Source organism: Heterodontus francisci, chromosome 10 (assembly GCF_036365525.1).
Source record: "Heterodontus francisci isolate sHetFra1 chromosome 10, sHetFra1.hap1, whole genome shotgun sequence".
NCBI classification, from domain to species: Eukaryota; Metazoa; Chordata; class Chondrichthyes; order Heterodontiformes; family Heterodontidae; genus Heterodontus; species Heterodontus francisci.
In genome coordinates, this window is record NC_090380.1 from 67,466,252 (window position 1) to 67,479,891 (window position 13,640).

At 47.3% G+C, this 13,640-nt stretch overlaps 1 protein-coding gene across 2 annotated transcripts in view; it reads right to left on the reverse strand.

The window, feature by feature from the left end:
- The window catches only part of mao (monoamine oxidase), a 225,992-nt gene that overhangs the window by 172,479 nt on the left and 39,873 nt on the right, over window positions 1-13,640 (reverse strand). The window contains exon 1 of one of the 2 annotated variants that reach the window (XM_068040669.1): window positions 3,478-3,549. The exons of the other annotated variant lie outside the window; for it this stretch is intronic. Coding sequence (XP_067896770.1) covers window positions 3,478-3,484 — 7 coding nt within the window. The 5' untranslated portion in view covers window positions 3,485-3,549. Of the gene's footprint in view, window positions 1-3,477; window positions 3,550-13,640 lie in introns of those variants that run through there. 2 annotated transcript variants of the gene reach the window in all.

Sequence of the window (13,640 nt, forward strand, 5' to 3'; positions counted from 1 at the left end):
GGGGGGGGGTGGTGGCGGGGAATGGAGAATCATGTCGGAACCATCCATCCAGAAATCCAGCATGGGCAGTCAGTTCCAGATTAAGTCAGAGGCAGGAAAGCACCAACCCTGATGCGACAGGACTCTCATTTAAATTGCTGAGCAGATCACTGTAATGAATTTGCACCTAATCCACCTCAATTTAATTCTGGACTTGTGATTTAGTGGAAGGCGAGCAACACTCATGTGCCTTCAGGTTTACAGCCATTAAGAGCTGGTGGCACAGAGGCAAGAGGCTTCAGTGCTGCAACGGGGAGGCAGCCATCAACAGTACTGCATAGGAGAAGGAGAGGTGCAGAGACTCTGTCGGGCTGTGTTGCTGTATGCTCTGCAAGGGGTGGGGGGTCAGGGTCTTGGCGTCTCTTACGGTGGATTGCGGGTCTTGGGATCTCTGACACGGGGTTCCAGCTCTCATTTGCTGTGCAAGGTGGGGCGGGGGGAGGGGGGGGGGGGGAGCTTGGGGGTTTGGGTGCCTGTACTGGGTGACCAAACTGCTGTGTAAGATGCTTGGTCGCCCATACTGTTGGATCATAGCATCAGCTATCAGCAAGGGTCGGCACTGAGGTCCATCAGGGAATCCACTGGGAGAACTGTCAAAAGCTCAGTTAGCAGGTCAGGGTCCTCTCTACAACAGCAATCTGAAGGCGCACTGCTCACTGGCATGGGTCTCATACACCCTGTCTTTTTTGAACCCTGTGGTGTTATGCGGCATCTCCAAAGGAAAGAAGGCCAAGTTAGAGCTGTGCCTGCCTGTGAAGCTCCATGATGAGAGCAACTGCAGCCGCCCATGCCAAGGAGGGCCAACCAGTGCCAATGAATGTACCGGACTCAGCTCTGCTACCTCCAAATGTCAGTGAAGACTACAGGTCTCCAAAGATGTTTTTTACGCATCTGGATCTTTTCAAGGATCCACAAGGGACATGTGTGGGGTCTCACAGACAGCAGCCATCCACTGCACCCTGTCCAAAAGCAGCAGTGACAATGTGCGCTACTGGACTGACCCTGACAGTCAGGCTGAGAGGGCCATTGGCTTTGTGGCCGTCACTGGATTCCCCCAGGTGCAAGGTGTGATAGATTGCATGCACGTGGCCGGCAAGGCTCTCACGGACCAGCCAGCCGCCTTCATCAACAGGAAAGGCTTCCATTCAATCAACGTTCAACTGGTCTGCGACCACCGAAGGTGTTCCTGCAGGTGTGTGCCTGTTTCCACGGAAGCAGCCACAACGCCTACATACTTTAGTAATCCCAGGTGTCACAATGGTTCATGCCCCTCACTCGCCTTCAGGATGGATTCTCGGGAATAAGGGCTACCCCATTGAAGACATGGCTGCCAAGGCTCCACCTGAGCAGCTATCAAGCAGGCTATTGGGCCGCTGAAGAAGAGATTCCGGTGCCCAGATCGATCCCTGCAAATGCCCCAGCAGTGGTGTCCCGTATGGTGGTGGTCTGCTGTGCTCTGCACAATCTAGCACTGCAGAGGAGGGAGGCCTTGCATGACGATGAGATGACTGAGTGACACTCCTTCACCGACAAGGAGGATGCGATGGAGGATAAAGCGCCCTGGGATGTTGAAGCCCATGCACCAGATGCTAAACAGATTCAGCGATGTGCCAAGGAAGCAAGAGACAACCTCATAATCATCCATTTCCAGCCACCATGATGGTCACTCAGAGTAAAACCAATAAAGTTTCACCTCAGTTGACGTAGACTGTCGCCTCCTTTCTATCTGTGCTCCCTGACTCATGCCCAGCTGCAAACCGCACTAATGTCCATGGAGATCAAATGTTAATGAGGGCTGTAGTTACATTGGCATTCCACTAAGGGGGAAAAGTGAAGTCAGTGGCTCACAATTAAGGCGAAATGGAATAATGACTGTTAAACAATAATCATTAATTGCATGAACAAAAGAACTTTATATTCATTACATTTCAGATGGCAGACACCTGTGACTCTCCAAGTGTCTCTATGTGGTTTTCTTAACAGTTCTGGTCACCGCATTATAGGAAGGATGTGGAAGCTTTGGAAAGGGTGCAGAGGAGATTTACTAGGATGTTGCCTGGTATGGAGGGAAGGTCTTACGAGGAAAGGCTGAGGGACTTGAGGTTGTTTTCGTTGGAGAGAAGGAGGAGGAGAGGTGACTTAATAGAGACATATAAGATAATCAGAGGGTTGGATAGGGTGGATAGTGAGAGTCTTTTTCCTCGGATGGTGATGGCAAACACGAGGGGACATAGCTTTAAGTTGAGGGGTGATAGATATAGGACAGATGTCAGAGGTAGTTTCTTTACTCAGAGAGTAGTAGGGGCGTGGAACGCCCTGCCTGCAACAGTAGTAGACTCGCCAACTTTAAGGGCATTTAAGTGGTCATTGGATAGACATATGGATGAAAATGGAATAGTGTAGGTCAGATGGTTACACAGGTCAGCGCAACATCGAGGGCCGAAGGGCTGTACTGCGCTGTAATGTTCTATGTTCTAAGTTAACATGTTTGCAAGTGCTCCCGGGTGTGATCCCAGCAATAGCAGCTGAACTGGAGGCAGGCTGCTGATCAGACTGCCCCTTGGCCTGTGTTGACTTTGGTGGGTGTCCTTTGGTTGTCTGAGGCCTGGAGGGTCCCAGCTGCCTGAAGGTCTCCTGGACTGGTTCTCAGGACTCTCCTCAATCATCGCAGCTGGGTTCACTGACGGAGGTGATCAGCAGATGCTATCCACACTCGGAGTGCCCTGAGGGGAGCCCCCAGATGTGCAAATCAGTCTCTCCTCCTCTCTTTTAAGGCTCATTTGAACTTCCCTGCTCACCGGAGAAGGACGAGGAGCTGGAGAAGACTCCAGGTGCCTCGTCCTTCTCTTGCCTTGCCACTGCTGAATCGAGCTCACGGTCAAAGCGATAGTTTGCATGCCTACATGTATTTGTAGGATCTGGTTCTCCATGACAGATGCCAACCTCTCAATGGAGGAAGCCATGTGCTCACATGACTGGGATATGACAGCGCTCATGGCATGGATGGACTCTTCCATCGTCCACTCATGTCTTTGTATGGCCTCTGGCATCTCCACCTGATGTTGCCTCTTCCTGCAACTCCAGCATGTCCTGTGCTGTCAAAACCAGAAGCTCATCATCAGCCTGGGACTCAGCATGGGCCTGGCCACCCACAGTCCTCTGACTGTCAGAGGCCTCAGCCAGCTGCTCGGACATGTGTACAGTGCTCTTACGAGCTTGTGACCCTGATTCTACAGCTGAGTAGAAACCCACCGAGGTGAAGGTATCGGCGCTGGTGGAGGGTGCAGGAGATTCATGGGACGATGCATCGTCCGACTGCTGATCAGCCTTGGAGGTGGAATTCTGCCCCCGTTCCACTGGAGTCTCCTGTAGTCACCGACCTGCATGAGAGAACACAAACGCGTGTGGGTTAGGATTTGCAAATCTCAATGTGCTAACCATGCATGATATGGATTTCCAGAAGTGAATTGTATGTTGATGGAAGTCAATCCTTATTCTCTTGCACAGAGACTCCGGTCTCACCCTCCACTATGGAGCAGCCGCCCTATGTTCCCGCCAACTCTAGTGCCTCCTCCTCAGCCATGGAGAAAGGTTGAAGATCTGGGATGCCTCCACCAGTCCGGGAGGTCTCGCTGCTGTTATGCGCCCTCTTGTCCTGCAAGTGGAAAGAGGGAGATAGTCATACTTCGCAGAGAGATCAACATGGCAGTTCTGCTAGTGGCAGCCCCTTGTCCCCTACTGGGGTTTGAAGCTCATCCACCTGTCAACTCTCAGGGGAGTTAATGAGGGTGAGCTGTGAAAGAAGGTAGACTGTGGCCGAGATGCTGCCATGCATTGTCAGGATGAGGTGATTCTTAACCCCTTCTGCCCACACTTTTGTGTTGCCTCCCTTTCCATGTTGTGCTTCCTCATGCATAGGCGCATGCAATCCCTAAAAAGATGTCAAGCAATCACCTTGGCAGAAAGCAGGAAGTCATTGACCCTCTTGTAGCATTGAAACTATGTTCAGGGCGTGACCCCACGGCTGCTGACCTCCTCAGCTATCATCATCCAGGCTTGCTTGGTCAGACAGTAGGACCTTTTCTTGCCATCGCTGGGGAAGAGGACCTCCCTTCTTTCCCTTGCAGCCTGGAGGAGAATCTCAAAGGGGGCTTCGCTAAACTGCAGGACCACCCGGTGTCTTCCCTCTGCCATGGTCACTGCAGGCACTCTTTTAAAGCAGGCAGAAGTGAATGCAGGGCTGGCAGGCCTTTAAATATGTGCCAGGTCCAGCTCCAGAGTCATCTGACGCTGTAGTCGGTGTCTCGCCTCCTGCCCCACTGCATGATGGGGGGGGCTCCAATATGTAAAACAGCCAACCGCCACGTGATCGTGATGGGGAGGCCATCCATGTGATAATCAGGAAGAGTGCCCATTTCCAGTCCCGCCACTGGGATGACTAGGTTCAGCCCAGTAGCTCAATATCTCTCTTTCACTAAGGAGATGCTCATTGAAATCTGTCACTTCTTGCAGGCAGAACTGAAGCCTCAGAGCCGGGTGAGGACAGCATTGCCAAAGACTGCGAAGGTGACCATGGCCATGAACTTCTTCGTATTAGGCTTCTTCCAGGCTGGAAAAGGCGACATCTCCAACATCTCACAGTTCATCATCCACTGTTGTATAAGGGAGGTTCCTGGGAGATTTAAGAAGAGCATGCACATGGCTCCACCAAGATTGCAGACTTCCCCATGGTGCAGGGACACTTTGGCTTTGCACATGTTGCTATGCAGGCACCGCATGTAAATTCAGAGAAGTACCACGAATGCAAATAGTTCCACTCCCTCGTTGACCAGCAGTTATGCGACCAAACTCAGCGCATCATGCAGGTCAATCCTGGCAGCAGTCATGATACCTTTATTCGGTGACAGTCCACCGTACCATCTGCATTTGAGCTGCCACGAGAAACCAGAGGGTGGCTACTGGGTTATAAAAGCTACCCGCACACACCGCATGCATATAACGGGCGGGATTTTGTCATGCTTGCAGGGCTTAAAACTGTTCAGCCAGCAGAGTTTTCGAAATGCAAAAGGTGGAGAGCTGGCTCGTGCAATTGGTTCTTTACCTTTGGAACCTGGGCTTTAATCCAGCCTAGCTAGATACAATGGCCTTTAGCCTCCTGGAGCCTCAGTTCCTACTAGGGCTGGACTCATAACACAAGACTGGCATTCTTGGGCAACTGAACTCTGTTGGCTGATGTCGAAAATGGTGGGGAACACAACTGGGGACAAATGGTAGGATTTTTAAAAAGTTTTTTGTGAAGCACTTTCAGGTGCAGTAATATAGTTTTTGTAAACAGCTCTGGCCTGTTGAAAGATTAAATAAGCTACTAATGAGGTTTATAAATCAACTATCAATGTACATTGGTTTATGTTTGGAAAAAATAGCAACTCATGATTTTTAAGAGTTTTATGAGACGATGGGGTTGACATGTCTGCAGGCTATCGCTGGCCTCTCCTAAATAGCGACAGGGATCGCACCTATGTCTCCACAGGATTTCCCTCCGATCCACATGTTACTACTGCTTCTCGGGGGTTGCCATGGGGAAGAAGGCAATAGGCTTGGAGAAACAGCGGTAGTGATTGTGTGAAGGGAGAAAGTCCATATAAATTCAAGTTCTTTCCTAGCTTTCTTGGCATGGCCTCTCCTTCCTCCATTTCAAGCTTTGGGGTGCTTCATCCACTTTACAGTGGCTCATTGGCTCTTCTGGTGCTGCAGCTGTCCTCTTCACACTGGTAAGCATCCTTTTGGCGGAGCGAACTGTGCCAAGAGACCACTATGCATTGAAAATGCATGCCCACCCAGAAAAATGGGTATGATTGGAAGTGCAAGCAGAGGTCATACTCTACTGGTGCTCCAGCCTGAAAGTGAGAGGCCCAATCATGACATTAAAACATACAGTCATGGAAAGTTCCTAAAATGGTTCCAAAAATAGAAAACTCACAGCAACTTCAAAAAGAGGCTGCAGCAGGATAGAGTAGCTTCACACTAAAACCCAAGATTTATGAACCATCCTGGTTCTACAGCTGACATCAAGGTATTCAACCAAGATTTGAGATGATTTGCTATTACACTATGGCCAATTGTAAGCCCTGGTGGATTTACAGTTTGCCTGTTGTAGGATATTAAATTATGGAAAAAATCAATCAGAATATAAGACGGAAAACTATTTTAATAAGTCTGAGATATGGCTAATAGCATCAATCGCTTACCTCAAACAATTTTTAGTAGGTTAAAAAAATGTTCACTGCACAGAAAATATTCAATTACATAGTCTATAGCAATGATAAAGACAATATCACACTGTAAAATAGAAATACAAGTATAAGTAATATGTAGTTTCCTTTTAAGGCAAAGCACACCCATTATTATCAGTTTATCAAGCAGCAATATTTTCAATTTATAAGTTTTGTCATTTGATGTAACTGCAGACATCGCTATTGCTTTTTGTTGCCTGTTCATCAAGGTATAGAATCATTTTACTCTTCTTCTTGGATGTTATTTTAATGGCATAAGCCTGGAGCGATATTAACATAAAAATGCTTAACACATTTATACAAAATTGCTCTCTGCATTGTATTAATGGAAGGTTAACCTATTCATTTTAAATGGGTTACATAGTTGAAAGCACAGAAACAGGCCATTTGGCCCAACAGGTCCATGCCAGTATTTATCCTCCACATGAGACTCCTCCCACCCCTCTTCATCTAACCCCATCAACATACCCTTCAATTCCTTTCTCCTTCAAATGCTTATCTAGCTATCCCTTAAATTCATCTACACAATTCTCCTCAACTACTCCTTCTGGTAGCGTGTTCCACACACACTCTTGCCATTCTCTGGGTAAAGGTGGTTTTGCTGAATTTCCTACTGGAAACATTAGGCAATCTTATATTTATGATCTCTTATCTTGGACACCCCACTAGTTGACACATTGGGCAGAACTTTCCTGACCACTGGATGGTGGGGAGGGGGGGGAGGACGGGGGCGGGGGGGGGGGGAGGACGGGGGGTGGGGGGCGCAGGAGGGCGGCCAGGAAAATAGCTTTGAGCCATGTCGGGGAAACAGATCGACTGCACAGTGGCGCAGTGGTTAGCACTGCAGCCTCACAGCTCCAGGGACCTGGGTTCGATTCTGGGTACTGCCTGTGCGGAGTTTGCAAGTTCTCCCTGTGTCTGCGTGGGTTTCCTCCGGGTGCTCCGGTTTCCTCCCACATGCCAAAGACTTGCAGGTTGATAGGTTAATTGGCCGTTATAAATTGCCCCTAGTATAGGTAGGTGGTAGGGAAATATATAGGGACAGGTGGGAATGTGGTAGGAATATGGGATTAGTGTAGGATTAGTATAAATGGGTGGTTGATGGTCGGCACAGACTCGGTGGGCCGAAGGGCCCGTTTCAGTGCTGTATCTCTAAACTAAACTAAACCATGGAGGCAGGCAGCCAATCTATATATTTAACGTCCCAATTAGGCGTAATTTAGAGGGCTCACCAGCATCTTGCTGGCAGCGGAGCGCCCGCACCACCCCCCCCCCCCCCCCCCCCCCATCACCGTGTACAGAGGCTGCCAGCTCAATGGAGGCATCCTCCCTGCAGCAGTCCAGGGGGCTTTCAGAGTCAAAGGCTCCATGCCAGTAATAGGGGCTACATGCACGAAAGAACGCAATCTCTGCTGAGGCAGATGCAGCAGAGGGGTTTCCCCTCCATGATGACTCACCTACCAGTATAGATCATGGCTTTTTAATATTTCATGTACAGGCCATTGATGGCATCTCCATGTTGAGATGCCCTCGCAGTCACCAACATGCATTAGCAGAGCATACTTCTCCCAGTGGGGCTGCCGATGTTGTAGAGCTGCCGGCAGCATTGAAACGGTGAGCTCGGATACGATCAATTAGGAGGCTGACTCCCAGAAGATTGCAACAGAGGCCTCGTTGCCTTCAAGTGCGGGCTGGGGTCCCAAAGCCCACAACAAAATTCTGCCCATTTCTCTACATCTTAAAGACCTCTATCTGGTCATCCCCTCAACCTTCTCTTTGTTAGTGAAAAGAGCCCCAGCCTGTTCAATCTTTCCTAATAAGCAGACCTCCTCTGTTCTGTTTTCATCCTTGTGAATTTTTTTGCACCTTCTCCAGTGCCTCTATATCCTTTTTCACAATATGGAGACTAGAACTGTTCATAGTACTTCAAGTGTCTAACCAAAGTTCTACACAAGTTTAACATAACGTCTCTGCTTTTCAATTCTATCCCTGTAGAAATAACCCCAGTGCTTTGTTTGCTTTCTTTTTTAAGAAAATTGGCCTTATTAACCTGCATTGCTACTTTTAGTGATGCACATCTGTATCACTAAACTTTTTTCCCAAAATATACTTTATTCATAAAAATCTGTAAAAAAAAACATTACAGAACAGTTCAAACAGTTCCAAGTTGACATTCCAGAAAGTGCAAAAGAAATCAGTTTCCTTCGATACAGAAGTGAGTTGCCGCACAACCCTTCCATTCCATTTTACCTGCAATGTACATTTACATTACACAGCAAAACCATATTTTGGTGCATACAGCCCAAGGGGTTTTACAAAGGTTCCAGCCCCTCAGTTCACTATGGCGGGAAGACCTTACACAGTGGTCTTTCGCCATTGAGCCTTTGCGGAGACTGCCCCCAACTTTAGTGCGTCCCTCAGCACGTAGTCCTGGACCTTGGAATGTGCCTGTCTGCAGCACTCGGTTGTGAACAACTCTTTGCTCTGGAAGACCAGCAAGCTTCGGACAGACCAAAGAGTGTCTTTCACCGAGTTGATGGTCCTCCAGTAGCAGTTGATGTTTATCTCAGTGTGCATCCCTGGGAACACACCATAGAGCACAGACTCCTGTGTTACAGAGCTGCTCAGGATGAAACTCAACAAAAACCACTGCATCTCTTTCCACACCTGCTTTGCAAAGACACATTCCAGAAGGAGGCGGGCAACAGTCTCTTCCCCACTACAGCCACCTCGAGGGCAGCGTGCGGAGGGGGCGACACTCCGGGTGTGCAGGAAGGATCTGACGGAGAGGGCCCTTCTCACCACCAGTCAAGCAACGTCTTGGTGCTTGTTTGAAAGTTCTGGTGATGAGGCATTCTGCCAAATGACTTTGGCAGTCTGCTTGGGGAACCATCCGACAGGATCCACCATCTCCTTTTCTCATAGGGCCTTGAGAACATTCTGTGCAGACGAATGCCTGATGAATTGGTGGTCAAAGGTGTTTTTCTGCACAAACTTTTCCACGAAGGATAGGTGGCATGGCATGGTCAGACAGAATGGAGCGTTCCGCGGCAATGTGGCCAGACCCATCCTTCGCAACACCAGTGACAGACAGATAGAACCTCAGCACGTACTGACACTTGGTGTTTGCATACTGGGGTTCTACGCACAGCTTGATGCAGCCACACACAAAGTTGGCCATCAGGATGAGGGCAACGTTGGGTACGTTTTTTCCCCCTTTATCTAGAGGTTTGAACATCGTGCCCCTGCGGACATGATCCATTTTCGATCTCCAGATAAAGCGGAAGATGGCCCAGGTGACTGCCACGGTGCAGGACTTGGGTATGGGCCAGACCTGCCACGTACAGTAGCAACGTGAGCTGTATCCCTAAACCCTCTGCTCCTTTACCCAATTTAGACTCTTATTATCGAAATCAATACTTAGCCTCCCTATTCTCCCTACCAAAATGCACCACCTCACACTTACAACTTTTTAATTACAGGTCATTCATTCTAGATTTCCCATTGAGCCCAAATGATGTTAGCACAAACTTCAGCTTTGAAAAGTAAATACTACTGCAGTTTTTTTTTAAAATAAGGTTTACAGCCGTTTTTGCATGCAACTTCAGTGGAAGATTTCTATTCTGAACAGTAAGTTGGATATGGAAAATAAATAAAAGCTGGGAAAAATGGCAATTTAAGTCTTTGATGATCACTTAAATGTACGATTCAAATATGCAGTTTTTACATGGGTAAGTATCCAATCAATAATAGATTTGAGGTAAGATGTGGGCATTTTGGTTAAGACATTAACTTGGCACATTTGTGTCCCAATCCATTGCCAATTGGTGAAATCAAAATTGTGTGCCAACTAGACAGTCCAGCCTTTCTACAGAAAATAAGACTGTATGGAACATGATTAATCTTTGCCAGAATCAAAAAGAATTGTATTTATATAGCACCTCAGGACATTCCAAAGCACTTTACAGCCAAACAACCACCGAAGCACTTTATTTTGAATTGTTGTCACTGTTGTAATGTGGGAAATGTTGCAGCCAATTTGCACGCAGCTAGCTTCCACAAACAGCAAAGAGATAATGACCAGATAATCTGTGCTTTTGGTGTTGATTGAGAAATAAATATTGGCCAGGACACTAGGGGGAACTCCCCTACTCTTCTTAGAAATAGTGTAGTGAGATCTTTTACGTCAATCTGAGAGTAGATGGCTCTTCCGTTCAACATCTCATCCAAAAGACAGCACTTCCGACTATGCAGCGCTCGAGTGTCAGCCTAGATAACATGCTCAGGTCTTTGGAGTAGAAATTCCTTATGGGCACTTAGTCCTGAATCATTTTTTATAAAATTACCCCATTCAAAAAAATTACTAAAACTAAGTTACCAAGCTTGATTAATCCTAGGAATTTTTTTTGATGTGGGCGTCACTAGCCAGGCCAGCATTTACTGCCCATCCTTAATTGCCCTTGAGAAGGTGGTGGTGAGCTGCCTTCTTGAACTTTTGCAGTCCATGTGGGGTAAGTACACCCACTGTGCTGTTAGGAAGGGAGTTCCAGGATTTTGACCCAGCAACAGTGAAGGAACGGCGATCTCGTTCCAAGTCACGATGGTATGTGGCTTGGAGGGGAACTTGCAGGTGTTGGTGCTCCCATGCATTTGCTGCCCTTGTCCTTCTAGGTGGTAGAGGTCGCGGGTTTGGAAGGTGCTGTCTAAGGACCCTTGGTATGTTGCTGCAGTGCATTTTGTAGATGGTACAGACTGCTGCCATTGTGCATCGGTGGTGGGGGGGAGTAAATGTTGAAGGTGGTGGATGGCTTGTCAATCAAGTGAGCTGCTTTGTCCTGGATGGTGTTGAGCTTCATGAGTGTTGTTGGAGCTGCACCCATCCAGGCAAGTGGAGAGTATTCCATCACACTCCTGACTTGTTCCTTGTAGATGGTGGGCAGGCTTTGGGGAGTCAGGAGGTGAGTTACTCAATGCAGGATTCTGAGCCTCTGACCTGCTCTATCAGCTACAGTATTTATAAGATTTCTCCAGTTCGGTTTCTGGTCAATGGTAACCCCTAGGATGTTGACAGTGAGGGATTCAGCGATCGTAATGCCATTGAATGTCAAGGGGATATGGTTAGATTCTCTCTTGTTGGAGATGGTCATTGCCTGGCACTTGTGTGGTGTGAATGTTACTTGCCACATATCAGCCCAAGCCTGTATGTTGGCCAGTTCTTGCTGCATTTCTGCACAGACTGCTTCAGTATCTGAGGAGTCGTGAATGGTGCTGAACATTGTGCAATCATCAGCGAACATTCCCACTTCTGACCTTATGACTGAAGGAAGGTCATTGATGAAGCAGCTGAAGATGGTTGGGCTTAGGACACTACCCTGAGGAACTCCTGCAGTGATGTCCTGGAGCTCAGATGATTGACCTCCAACAACCACAACCATCTTCCTTTGCGCTAAGAATGACTTCAACCAGCAGAGAGTTTTCCCCGATTCCCATTGACTCCAATTTTGCTCGGGTTCCTTGATGCCATACTCAGTCAAACGCTGCTTTGATGTCAAAGGCAGTCACTCTCACCTCACCTCTTGAGTTCAGCTCTTTTGTCCATGTTTGAACCAGTCTAACTACCTTTTGAATGCATCAATTGAACCTGCCTCCACCACACTCTCAGGCAATGCATTCCAGACCTTAACACTCGCTGTGTGAAAAAGTTTTTCTAATGTCGCTTTTGCTTCTCTTACCCATTACTTTAAATCTATGCCCTCTCATTCTCGATCCTTTCACGATTGGGTACAGTTTCTCTCTATCTACTCTGTCCAGACCCCTCATGATTTTGAATACCTCTATCAAATCACCTCTCAGCCTTCTCTTCTCCGAGGAAAATAGTCCCAACTTCTCCAATCTATCTTCATAACTGAAGTTCATAACCCCTGGAACCATTGTTGTGAATCTTTCCTGCACTCTCTCTAATGCCTTCACATTCTTCCTAAAGTACGGCACCCAGACAGGACGCAATACTCGAACTGAGGCCGAACTAGTGTCTTTGGGAATGAAAAAATAGATTTTAATTATCAATTGAACTAAGAGAAATTTCAAAAAATATCTGCATAACAACTAAAATCCTACCAATGGAAATAATATACAAATTAATGCAAATTATTTCACTCCATTAAAGTTATATCCTTCAAAAGTTACAATTATCAGTGTTCACACAGGTATTCTGAAATACAGATAATTTGTAACAATATTATAAATGTTAGCTAGGATATGTTGGTGGCAGAAATATAATTGAAGGGTTTTAAACATGTCAAAAATTATGCTTTTGAGGTTTATGATACTCTCAGAACAGCTCAATTTTAACAAGCCACTTTATTTTCTGTGCTATTTATACTTCTGTCATTAGGACTTGTCTAACAGACTGGAGACAGGTTTTACCAGATACAGGGAGCCTGCATACTTAATATGATTCTGAGACATTTAGTTTAGTTTAGTTTAGAGATACAGCACTGAACCAGGCCCTTCGGCCCACCGAGTCTGTGCTGACCATCAACCACCCATTTATACTAATCCTACACTAATTCCATATTCCTACCACATCCCCACCTGTCCCTATATTTCCCTACCACCTACCTATACTAGGGGCAATTTATAATGGCCAGTTTACCTATCAACCTGCAAGTCTTTGGCATGTGGGAGGAAACCGGAGCACCCGGAGAAAACCCATGCAGACACAGGGAGAACTTGCAAACTCCACACAGGCAGTACCCAGAATTGAACCCGGGTCGCTGGAGCTGTGAGGCTGCGGTGCTAACCACTGCGCCACTGTGCCGCCCCTTTACCCCGCAGTTCCTGAGACACCTTCTGGTCTAGGTTGTTATGGAATTATGTTATAAGTAGGAACTTGGGTTGCACAATACATCAACAAAAACTGACCTCCAACAACCACAACCATCTTCCTTTGCACTAGATATGACTCCAACTAGTGGAGAGTTTCCCCCCGCTTCCCATTGACTCCAGTTTTGCTGGGGCTCCTTGATGCCATACTCGGTCAAATGCTGCCTTGATGTCAAGGGCAGTCACTCTCATCTCACCTCTTGAGTTCCGCTCTTTTATCCATGTTTGAACCAAGGCTGTAATGAGGTCAGGAGGTGAGCGGCCCTGACGGAACCCAAACTGAGCGTCACTGAGCAGGTTATTGCTAAGCAAGTGCCGCTTGATGGCACTGTCGACGACACCATCCATCACTTTACTGATAATCTAAAGCAGACTGACGGGGCGTAATTGGCCGGGTTGGATTTGTCCTGTTTTTTATGTACA